Source organism: Silurus meridionalis, chromosome 18 (assembly GCF_014805685.1).
Source record: "Silurus meridionalis isolate SWU-2019-XX chromosome 18, ASM1480568v1, whole genome shotgun sequence".
Classification (NCBI taxonomy): Eukaryota; Metazoa; Chordata; class Actinopteri; order Siluriformes; family Siluridae; genus Silurus; species Silurus meridionalis.
In genome coordinates, this window is record NC_060901.1 from 18169707 (window position 1) to 18183191 (window position 13485).

The window sequence follows — 13485 nt, forward strand, 5'->3', positions numbered from 1 at the left end:
TTGGTAAATATTGTTCATTTTTCAAAATGAAACATCTGGATGCTCTACTATGAAAACTATACTGCAAATAGTGCAGATTAATATGTATCATATTTACAGCATGTGATATTTATGTAAGCATATGTACAGTGATTAAATATAAAGGCTGTAGCAGTGCAAAGACATGTGGACATTATTAAAAGCCTTTGCTATGTTTCCACACAGACAGTTAATGAGGTGATACCGGAGAAACTGCACCTCTTCAAGTCAAGAAGCTTATATATATATAATCATGGACATTTCAGAGATTTGAATGATGTATTGTTTTTATCTGTACGATAAATAAAGACAGTAATTTAGGTTCGTTTCGCCATTATAAGGGAAAAACCCACAAAACGCCACCAGAGGGTAAATTGTGTAAAACATGCCGGATTTGGTGTTTGATTTGAGACTTTGTGCAAAAATAAAACAAAAGTTTACTGATTAAAATTATTTTTCGGTGGTGTTTATTTATTTATTTATTTATTTTATATCTAAGTAAAGAAGGGACATCGTGAATAAGTCTATGTTTTGCTGGAGGTTTTAATTTCGCCTCTTTTATATTTAGTTATTTATTTATGTATTATGTATTTATACTTTTTATAAAAATGGTAAAAACAGAAATGCACGCTGAATTGATAGTGTGTTAATAACATCTACTGCCATTTACAATAATTAGAATTTTGACAGCCAAATATTATATATATATATATATATATATATATATATATATATATATATATATATATATATATATATATATATATATATATATATATATATATATATATATATATATATATATATATATGTGTATATATATATATATATATATATATATATATATATATATATATATATATATATATATAAATACAAAACTAATTAAAAATGCTGTTACCTAATGAATGTGTCCAGGCTGAAGATCCACATACAGAACACAAGCAGAAAAAAGATGATGATGATCATGAATTGTGTCTGTTCTCAGTCATGTTTACATCACTAACTCCCTCTGTCACATCCACATTAACCCTAAACTTCTCACTGCCTTCTGTAGTGAAAAAGAGTGAGAGTAGGGACTTTATAGACCAGCGGATTGAAAAAGACGCGCAGTAACAGGAAATCAGTTGTTCGGCTGAAATCGGCACGCAGTGAAAAGAAAAATTTGATATTTCACCAAATCAATGGATTATAACTAAAGTAACGAGCTGGTTTTGAAAATGTAAGAAGTAAAAAGTACAGATATTTGTGTAAAAATGTAATGAGTAAAAGTTAAAAGTTGTCTGAAAAATAAATAGTGGAGTAAAGTACTGATACCAAAAAAATCTACTTAAGTACAGTAACGAAGTATTTGTACTCCGTTACTTCCCACTTCGGCACCATGTGAATGTCATGGAATCTGACAGCTTTTCCCCTTCAGCTTGAAGTTGTATCTCTTTGTGTAAACTCTTTATGTAAGGCTACGTGTCCGGCCTAATAAGAACTTTCAACAAAATAACGCTTTGGCCCGGGCCACACGATAGCATCTAGCCGAAACAATAGCGCTCCTAACACAAAGGGAATCTGAGGAATTTTCAGGAAGTTGTGCATAGAGGAAGAAGGCAAGGAGCTTATCAAAGTCTTGCCGGCTGGACCCAACCGGTTTCCCATGGAACACACGGGCTATTTTCAGCGATGGACTTCCAGCGTTAATGAACTCGAGAAGGAGGGCTGGAACAATGGAACACAACACTGAAACTTCCAGACAACTTTCCACCAAATGCAGCAGATCAGAGGATCTGCTTGGAACAGCTGATCTTTTCAGCCATATTTGACTCTTCTCAAACTCAACCATAAAAATGGTGGCACACAAATATAAAGAAGTGAAAAGTTCCGTGCACTTGAACTCAGAGATCCAAACTTGTCCCAGCACAACAACGCCCCCTGTGCACAAATCCAGCTCCATGAAGATACACTTTACATGGGTTGTATTGGAAGATCTTGATTTGCCTTCTAAATCAAATCTTATGGCTCACAGGTGTCCAAAATTTGTCTTTCTAGTGTATTTGAAGGTGAAATGACGTCTACAATGTCTGTCTTTCAGTCCCAGCCGGCGTAGGTGAAGTAACAGTGACCAACAATGGGCGCCCAGATTTCCTCAACGTCTCGTGGAAAGCGTCAGAGGGAGCCGTGGACGGTTATCAGATCGACCTGAAAGACCGAGAGCGAGTCGTTTACACAGCGACCAAACTGAGCTCGCAATTCAGCAGCCTGGTGCCGGGACGACTGTATAAATTGTTCATTAGCGCCTGCAGTGGCGGGTACAAGAACACGACCGTGTTCCAGGGTAGAACACGTGAGTTTATTCAGACACACTTTCAGCCATATATGTAAATAATTATACATGTAATAAATGTATAATAATATTTTAATATCTTTTTTTTCATGTTTTTAAAATTTTATTTAATAAATGCAATTCAGGTTTTTTTAATATATATATATATATATATATATATATATATATATATATATATATATATATATATATACATATATATATATATATATATATATATATATATATATATACATATATATATATATATATATATATACATATATATATATATATATATATATATATATATATATATATATATATATATGTATATATATCAACATCAAATATATATAATAGTAATAATACATTTCTATCATTTATATTAAATGTATGATAGTATGATATTTTATATTATTTGAAATATATATATATATATATATATATATATATATATATATATATATAATATTAATATTATATCAACATTATATTTATTAAATGCAGTTCATATATTATTATTAACATTATTATTCAGATTTTTTTATCTGCCAATTTTGCTTTCAAATTTTTACGATCATTTCAGAGCCGTCCGCGGTGCAGAACCCCAGCGCCATCCATTTAGCTCAAGAAAATGTCCTGAAGGTCTACTGGACCCATGCAGTCGGAGATTATGACCATTATACCGTAGCGATCCTGCACAACAACACACTGCTTCAGAAGCAGACAGTAGAGAGAAGCAAGAACGAGTGCATGTTCAGTGGCCTGGTGTCTGGTCGCCTTTACACACTCACCATCAGCACCTGGAGTGGAGAATACGAGTCCACCGTCTCCACCGAAGGACGTACATGTGAGTGACACATCCATACATCTGTCCATCTGTCTATCCATTAGTCCATTGTCCGTTTATCTCTCTGTCCATCCATTTAGCAATCAATCTATTAATTGAACTTTTCACCAATCTAGTCATCAAGCTATCTGTCTATCCACCCACCCATTCATTAATCCACTATTCATTGATGCACCTCTCTATACTTTAGTCCATCTATCCATTCATCCATACATCCATGTAGCCATCAATCCATCCATCAATTTATCTATCCTACTGTATATCCACCCATCCATTCATTAATTCACCAATAAGATCTCCATCTGTCAGTCCATCCATCCATCAATCCATCCATCCATCTACCCATCAATTTATTAATCCACCATTCATTATTCCCTTTACCTCTTCATCTGCCAGTCTATTTATCCATCAATCCGTCCATCCATCTAGCAATCAATGGAGCCATAAATTCATACCATAATCTATCTATCCATCTGTCCAAATACCCACACCTTCATTAATACACTATTTACCTCTCCATCCGTCAGTCTATCTATCCATCAATTCATACTATTTTACTATCCATTCATTCATCAGTTTATTAATCCACCAGTCACATCTCCATCTGTCAGTCTGTCTCTCCATCAATCTTTCCATCCTGCCATGTAGCCATCAATGCACCCATCCATCTATCCATTCATCTCTCTATCCACCTATCCATTCATTAATCCACCATTCACCTCTCCATCCATCAGTCCACCTATCAATTAATAAATCCATCCTTTCAGTGAACCATCTATCCATCAATCTATTCATCTCTAAATCCACCCATCCCATCTATCCTGCAGTTAATCCACATTGTTAATGTAATCTGTAGAACACTGAACCCTTGTGGTACAGCATGGAATGTTTCTGCTAGGACATGCGCCAGTGTCTCTGCATCTACAGTATAGAAAAAGAAGCATATTTATTTATTCATTTATTTATTTATTTATTTATTGAGATTTAGTGCATACAACATAGTAATCTATGGTATGTTTTTTTATCCCACTGCATAAATAAAATCTGATTAAAACTAACATTAGCCCTGTGTGTGTGTGTGTGTGTGTATGTGTGTGTGTGTGTGTGTGTGTGTTTGTGTGTGTTGTGCAGTTCCTGCTGCTGTACGCTTTCCAGTTCTGGCCCAGAAAGGAACCACTCACCTGTGTGTGAGCTGGAAGTCTGCACCGGGAGATGTGGATCACTATGAGCTCCAAATCTTCAACAACGACACAAAGCTTTTCTCAGCCGTGCGCCTCAACACTGCGAGAGAGCACTGCTTCTCTCCACTCAGCCCGGGCTTTCGCTACAAAATTGTGGTCTCCACCATCAGCGGCTCATACCTAAACCCCCAGGCGATTGAGGGACGCACTGGTAAGAAACATGTTCATGGACAGCTCTCATGATTATCATTGCCTTTGATGTGATATGAACATGAACTTTCTTCCACTATCCTTCGCTTCAGTACCCAGTCAGGTCCAGAATCTCCAGCTCGTCCCTGGGACCCTCAGTGGCAGCCTCAGGGCTTCCTGGAGCACCGGTGCAGGAGACATGGACTTCTATACGGTCGTCCTGCTCCAGAATGGGCATGTCGAGAGCAACCGGCGCGTCCTGAAGCAGGAAAACAGGACAGACTTTGAAGATCTCGTCCCCGGGGAGTTGTACACGGTTCGAGTGCAGACAGTGAGCGGGGTTCTGACTAACGTCAGCAGCGTCAGCGCACGCACAGGTGAGACGTCACGAAACCTCCCGATGGAGTCTTAGACCAGTTCTAGGACATGAGTGTATAATACAATACAATACAATACAATACAATAGAACACAATATAACACAATAACAATACAATAGGATTCTGTACTTTATATTGAAATATAATATGATGTAATACAATACAATGTAATGCAATATGAAAACAAATACATTTAGAACACGATTTAATATAATTGTATACAAATACAGCAATACATATAAAACCCAATGCGATTTATTTTGATGCAGTCCAATACAATCTCAATACAAAAGCAATACAATACAATTACAATAAGTTTTTATACCGATAGCATATAATACAATGCAAATACCGTATAACGCAATACAATACAAAACAACGCAATACCATACGACCGCAATATGTTCCAATACAACCCAATACAAATACAATGTAATGCAATATAACACAATACCATACAATACAGTGCAATGCTAACGAGTATAACACAATGAAACTACAGTTCGATCCAATATACCGTATTTTCCGGACTCTAAGCCGTAAATTTTTTCGGCGAACAACAACGAAGCGGCTAATTTATGGATTTTTCTGGGGTTTTTCCCGGTTTCACAAACTTCACCTGTGTTCTGAGCTGCACGGCTTTGGGAGAAAAGCTTTACCGATGGTGATTTTTAAGCGCATGAAGATGCCAAAAGAAAAACGCCAGAGAGAAATAGTTGTGAAAGGAAGGAGGAAGACAGTAAACAATGACTTTCTTGGTAGGTTACTGTTTAAATACAAGCCGTGTAACAGACACTGTCTTTCATTAAAGCCTGTGTAAAGTTCATTAGTTTCAATGTAGACACCTGCAACTTATAAACAGGTGCGGCTTATTTATGTTCAAAATAAAAATCTTTGTCAAATTCAGCGGGTGCGGCTTATATATGGGTGCGCTTAATAGTCCAGAAATTACGGTAATAAAATACAAAACAATATAATGTAATATAATGAATATGATAGAATACAAATACAGAACAACACAATATAACGCAATACAACACAACGCGAGACTAAAGAGCGCAGTACAATTTTATTGAATACGACCGAACACAATCCACTAAAATACGCTTTAGTACAAATAAATACGATATCCTTTATTTTAGGCTATAAAACGACTTACACAAACACAAAATAAAAGCCTGATTGATTGATGAATGTTCAATTCTTTTTTTGAGGACCAAATTTTTGGATATTTAAACTTATTTTTTGGAAAATCATTATTTAGATTATAATTTAAATTAAACAAACAAAAAATGTAATAAATAAAGAAAATAATCTCCAAGATCCATGTTTTTTTTATTTTGTATTATTAATTATTAGTATTTTTTTATAAATATATTTTTTTTTAATAAAAATAAAAAACAATTTTCTTTATATAAAAACATTATTATTTATTTATTTATAATTTTTAATTTATTTTTTTTACTAAAGAATTACAGTATCACAAAATCAGAATAGATGTTTGTACTTATCTTTTGTCTGGTGGTGTTTCAGTTCCTTCTCCAGTAAAGGGTCTGCAGGCCGACAGTGAAGACGCCACACGCAGCCTGTCGGTCAGCTGGGAGGCGCCGAAGGGTGTGTATGATGGCTACAGTCTTCAGCTGTTGGACGAAGGCGACGTCATGATCTCCAATGCTTCGGTACCTGCAGGCGTCAAGCATCACCTGTTTGAGGGTTTGGTCCCAGGAACGATCTACACCGTCCATCTGAAGACTTTGAGCAACACATCTCACAGCAAGGACGTCATAGCGAAAGGGCAAACCCGTAAGACTTACCTCAGATCAATATTTGCTTCTACATAGGCATGTTTATGTGCTCAGCAGATAAATGTGTTTTTTTGTGTTCTTCAGGACCAGCTGCTGTACAAGGTCTCCATCTGCTCTCCAACAGCACTGCTGAGCTCACGTTCGGCTGGAACGTGTCTAAAGGCTGGGTCGACCATTACGACCTCCGCTTGTACAGCTCCGACAATGTCCTCCAAGACCACAAGAAAGGGGGGGCACAAGACAGGAGCTGCATTTTCCCCCATTTGCTGCCTGGGATGCTTTACAAGCTGGTGGTGATCAGCAAGAGCAGGGGAATGAGCAGCGAGTCTTCTCTGTGGGCGAGAACTGGTGAGAAGCTTCCACTCAGGTCTAGGGATTAGGTCCTGGGATTATATTTTTATACCCAGTGATCTCCAGCATTGAGAGAAAATGATGGAGGCGTTGAAGCAAATGCCTACACACATACACACACACACACACACACACACAAACACACACACACCCACACATATGAATCTTTCTTTAAGCACCTACACAACCTGCTATACACATACACACACAAAACCTTTTTAATGCACAAACTGCTTTACACACACATACACACACATTTATACAGTATATACACTACCTTGTGTACACATACACTCACTACACCACACAACCTGTTACAGTTTACACACACACAACCTGCTAAACACACACACACACACACACACACACACACACACACACACACACACACACACACACACAAAACCTGATACAGTATACACACACTATCTGTGATAGACAGACACAATCAGCTATAAATATATACACACACACACACACACACACACACACACACACTAATCATACAAGACATACATTCAGACAGACAGACAGACTGTTAGGAAGTTTTCCTATCTAGCTCGAAGGACCATATAAGGATTCTCACTATCTGGTATACGCTGATCAGTGGATTGTACTCGCCCCAGCGCGTCAGTAAAAACATGATACAGGATTCAGAACACTCTACTTTACTGGGTATAGAATTAATTGTATATGAGGTGATTCTTGCTGTCTTCTGCTTGCTGCTGTTCAGTGGGTTGCGTGATGCAGAATGCATGCTGCAGCTCCGTGTTCTGGCCTTTTATACTCTTGGTGGAGGACTGTGTACTGTGATGTCACGGGTAGCTTGTCATTGCTTGGTAAACTGATATATATATATATATATATATATATATATATATATATATATATATATATATATATATATATATATATAATATGTATATATCTGTATATCCTCTAGTGGTGAAGCATGGAATTACAACTAAATAGGAATCCTTTCTTACACTGCCGCCCCCAAATATGCATAGCATATTTGCTTCTAAATCTTAGATAAAAATCTGTCGGTTTGATCTTAGTGTCGCCTTCAACTGCTTAAGGTGGTTTATGAAGTCTCAAGCGTGCTGGAGAAAGGTCAGCCATTTTAGGGTTCTCAGGTTTAGCCTTCCACTTACGACACTCCATACAGTTATGTTGGAATTTTCGAATTGCTGCATGACCTCTTAGTATCCAGACACTTCTCATTTCAGCAAATACTGTTCTGGTCCTGGGTGACATAGCTTACTATCATAGTCTTGAATGAGTAATTTGGTGGCGATGATGAGGGTCTAGGACAATAGGGTCAACTGTTTGGAGTTCTAGGCCTTCAGCAGGATGTAGGCGTCCTCCTACTCTTTATCGAATTCTGGGGCTAAAGTGAGTAATCTACTTGTAGGGGATACGGGCTTACCAGAGCTTAATTGCTCGTATTCTTCTGCAAAACTATCTTGTTGAATATTGCGGAAGAGGAGATGTTCTGCTGTCACATAGTCCTTATCTGTAGGTATATTAGATTGATCTAAGTCACTTGGATGTTGTTGAACTATGGCTTCAACAAGGTCTTTCCAAGAGCGGTACTCACTAGGGTCTAAGGGCTTTAGTGTTTGTGTGACACCACAGAATATACTAGCTCGCCTTTCCACTTTATCTTCAGGGGTCTTAAGAGATGGCAGGGTTGGCCACTCTGATTCTGCTTTAATTAAAAAGGGTGGACCTAAACTCCACCTGTTTGGTGTAACAAGTTCTACTAAGCTACGCCCCTTTGTTAGATCATCGGCTGGGTTTCTGGCTGTATCTACATATCGCCAATCATGTGACTCAGTTAGGTCTTGGATTTCGGCTATTGTAGTGCCTACAAAGACTTTAAAACTGCAAGAATTAGATCTTAACCATGAAAGAACTGTAGTTGAATCAGACCATAAGATCACTCGGCTGATCTTAAGAGTGAGTTCATTTTCGAGCAGCTTCGATAGTTGAGCACCAATAAGGGCTGCACATAGCTCTAGTCTAGGAATGGTTTGTTTACGTTTAGGGGCAATTTTGGATCTGCCAATCAGGAAAGCAAGCTGTATTCTACCTTCTTGATCTTCAGTTCTTAAGAATGCTACAGCACCGTATGCTTGCTCTGAAGCGTCACAGAAGATATGGATTTGTTTCGTGGTATTGGGCCTATCCATATCTGGCGTAACATAACATCGGGGAAGTGTGACCTGAGAAAGAATGGGTAGTTCATTCTCCCATTCACACCAGGCTTTCACCAAATCTGTGGGCAACATGGGATCATCCCAACCCCTCTGTATGTTCCACAACTGCTGAATTAGAATTTTGGCATGGGTGGTGAATGGAAGGATGAATCCCAAGGGGTCATACTGTCTTGCTACTATACTATAGATGTGCCGCATAGTGGGTGTGGTTTTGGGTGTTGGGCGGTGTTTGTAACTGAGTATATCTAAGTTATAATTCCATCTCAGACCAAGAGTGGATTCAAGGGGATCGGTCTTGTCATGTGATAACCAAAGCTCAATGCTATCCGAACAGGCCTCTTTGGGGAGATGATTAACGACTCTTGGGATATTACAGGCCCACTGTCTAATCTCAAACCCACCACTAGCGAGAAGGCCACATAACCCATCCACTACTTGCTTGGCATCATCTGCGGTCATTAAGCTTTTAAGACAATTGTCTACGTAAAAATTCCTTTCTACTGTCGATCTGAGAATATCATTAGGTTGAGTGTTATCGAGAACATGGCGTTGCAAGGCATAGATTGCGCAACAGGGGCTACAAGTTGTGCCAAAGGGTATTACTTGCCACTCATAAATACTGGGAAGGTTATTGGTTTGAAGGTCACGCCATACAAAGCGAAGGAGTGATTTGTCTTCAGGCAGTAGGCGGACCTGATGAAACATACCCTTAATATCTCCACTTATTGCTACAGAATGTTCCCTAAAGCGCAACAGCACTCCTAAGAGGGAAGGGCTAAGCAAGGAGGTAATTATTCAGATTCTGGCCTACGTGTTCGAAAGAACAGTTGAACACTACTCTATTCTTCCCATTATGTTGTACCATATGATGTGGAATGAACCATGACTCTTCTTCTGTGTTTACAGAGTCAGTGGTGAGTTTGACTACATAGCCGCACTTCTTTAGTTTCTTAATCTCTTCGTTATATGCTACTGCCCTTTCAGGATCCTTTGCCAACCGCCGCTCTATACTTCTTATGTTGGGCATAACGGAGTCCTTAGTGGTACAGAATTGCGGCATATTAGCTTTCCTTAAAAGGAGGGTTGCATAACGATTCACTCCATCTACCATTACTCTAGTTGTTCTGGTTTGTAATAAATCTATTGCCACTTGATTCTGCCTTGATCGCGTGGCTAATTTCTCATTTCTGTGTGGAATAGTATCACCTTGCCATAGTCTCTCTACGTTTCGGGATAGTTCCTCCATTTGGGAAGTGATAGAGATATGTAAGCATTGTTGAGGCTGTATCTGCTGCTGCAGAAAGCACGTTGGACCTTGTAGTGTCCAGCCTAACCTAGTTCTAATAGCTGCTGGACCTCCAGGGGGCCCTAGGCGTACAGGCTCAACGGGTGTTATAAGGTGGGGATGGTCTGCTCCTATCAAAAGGAGGGGTTGTACTTTATCTATGGGCTGTAAAGGAATGTCCTTTAGGTGTCGGTATCTCTGCTGGAGTCTTGCAATGGGATGCGAGTGTTCAGTTAAACCTAAGTGCTCAGAGGTAAAGGCATTCTGGATCCAGTAACTCTGTTGGGGCTGTGATATAAAACGTACTCTAAAGGAAACTGCCGCCCCAATGAGTTTCTTGATATCTTGTCGAATAGTTCTTAATGTTAAATCTTCCTTCTGCCCTTGTAACCCTAGTTTCTCAACTGCAGCTGGGAGTAACATAGTCCTTTCGGATCTGTCATCGAGTACTGCATAAGTGTTCAGGGCTCGATTGTTGTGTTGTAATACAACGGGAATCACTTTCAGCAGAACACGCTTGGAACCTTCTGGCCTGTCTAGATACAGAGTTTTGTTCGTGGAACTCACTAAACAGGTACTCTCCCTTTGAGGTTGGCGATTAACCTCATGAAGGATTTGAAGATGTTTCCCACTGCATAGATGACAGGGCTTCTTTAGGGTACAGTCTTTGACTAAGTGTGATCGCCCACATTTCCAACAATGCTTGTTGTCTTTGATCCATTTGATCATCTGCTCTGTACTAAACGACTGGTTTCTACTGCTTTCTACTGTCGATCTGAGAATATCATTAGGTTGAGTGTTATCGAGAACATGGCATTGCAAGGCATAGATGGCGCAACAGGGGCTACAAGTTGTGCCAAAGGGTAGTACTTGCCACTCATAAATACTGGGAAGGTTATTGGTTTGAAGGTCACGCCATACAAAGCGAAGGAGTGATTTGTCTTCAGGCAGTAGGCGGACCTGATGAAACATACCCTTAATATCTCCACTTATTGCTACAGAATGTTTTCTAAAGCGCAACAGCACTCCTAAGAGGGAAGGGCTAAGTGTAGGTCCAGCAAGGAGATAGATAGATAGATAGATAGATAGATAGATAGATAGATAGATAGATAGATAGATAGATAGATAGATAGATAGATAGATAGATAGATAGATAGATAGATAGATATTATCTGAAGAGGAGGTTATTGTTTTAATCTGCCAATGTTCTCTCACTTTCTCTCTTTCTTCCTCTCTTTCTTCCTCTTTCTTTCTCTTTCTCTCTCTTTCTCTCTCTCTCTCCATCAGTTCCTGCCCCAGTTCGAGACCTGCAGATGGATCATGAGGGACACATGGACAGAGTGTCTCTGAGTTGGAGACGAGCTCCTGGGAGTCTAAGTGGATACGTTATTTCTCTGGAGGGTTCGGATCAGCCAGAGCAGAAACTGGGACCCGAAGACACACACACGACCTTCACAAACCTCCAGCCTGGTCACTTATATACTGCAGTGTTGCACAGCTGGAGCGGAGACCTCACTAACACCGTCTCTGTAGCAGGACGTACAGGTCTGTATCCCACACACACAACCCTGATATGCACACACAACACCCACACACACAACCCTGATATGCACACAACCTGATACACAAACACACACCCACACAGATCACCCTTATACACACACACACACACACACAAGCATCACAAGCATCAAACACACACACACACATGCCACCCTAATATACACATCTGATATATATACACACACATGCCACCCTACTATACACACATCTAAAATATATATATATATATATATATATATATATATATATATATATATATATATATATATATACAGTGGAACCCGGTTATCTCGCCCTCGGTTACCTCGACAACCCTATTAAGTCGACGTTTTTGAAGTGGAACCGGCAAATTATCGCCTTTTCTAAGCATTTTTTATCGGTTATGTCGACTTTTTTTATGTCGCGGAACCCTAATATCTCGAGCACAACAGGGGAAAAATTAGAAATTTTAACGTCAGTTATGTCGATCGGCGCTGTGCAGCCGCAGAAGAACTCGCGAAAGTTGCGGAAAAATCAAACCTTACAGATACTACAGGTGTTTGTATTGTATACTGGTGAATCTCTGCTGTTAGTTAGTGCACATATGCATTTTTTTGTTAAATGTTATGCGATGAACGGGAGCGCGGCGCTCCCGGCTTCAAATCCTTACCGAGCGCGCAGGGTAAGGAGCACGGCTCTCTCGGTAAGGAGCAACACGCGCGCGCTCGGTAAGGAGCACGGCTCTCGGTAAGGAGTTGAAGCCGGGAGCTTCAGAGAAAGCGGCCGAGAAAGCACCTGCCACGACCCCTTCGCCCGTTTCTTGTTGAGACTTTTCTGTCCCTCGTTTTATAATAAAGGTTTGTATGGAGAATGGACGGTGGTTTGTATTGTATACTGGTAAATCTCTGCTGTTAGTAGGTGCACTTATGCCTTTTGATGTTAACAAACGTATGTACATTTTTATAGCATGCCTTCATCAAACAAATCGCGGCAACGCTGTTGTGTAAAAAACCCTCCAAAAACACGTGCATGCACATTCTCATTTATTAACGCACATCATGTACATAAAGAAATTTCAAGCACGTTAATATACTGCCGCCATTTTGATTTTTGTTTATCTCGATCATCGGTTACCTCGATGCTTTTTGGCGACCCCTAGGACATCGACATAACGGGTTCCACTGTATATATATATATATATATATATATATATATATATATATATATATATATATATATATATAAATATATATATATACATACACACTAATACACACACTAATACACACACACACAAAACCCTAATATACACAAACACACAACCCTGATACCCACACAACCTAATAT

General features: G+C 39.1%; 1 protein-coding gene across 1 annotated transcript in view; it reads left to right on the forward strand.

The window, feature by feature from the left end:
- The window catches only part of ptprb (protein tyrosine phosphatase receptor type b), a 58290-nt gene that overhangs the window by 16369 nt on the left and 28436 nt on the right, over window positions 1-13485 (forward strand). Inside the window, exons 8-14 of the mRNA XM_046872762.1 lie at window positions 2102-2353; window positions 2922-3185; window positions 4317-4577; window positions 4669-4932; window positions 6467-6736; window positions 6823-7086; window positions 11884-12141. Of these exons, the coding sequence (XP_046728718.1) occupies window positions 2102-2353; window positions 2922-3185; window positions 4317-4577; window positions 4669-4932; window positions 6467-6736; window positions 6823-7086; window positions 11884-12141 (1833 nt within the window). The remainder of the gene's footprint in view (window positions 1-2101; window positions 2354-2921; window positions 3186-4316; window positions 4578-4668; window positions 4933-6466; window positions 6737-6822; window positions 7087-11883; window positions 12142-13485) is intronic.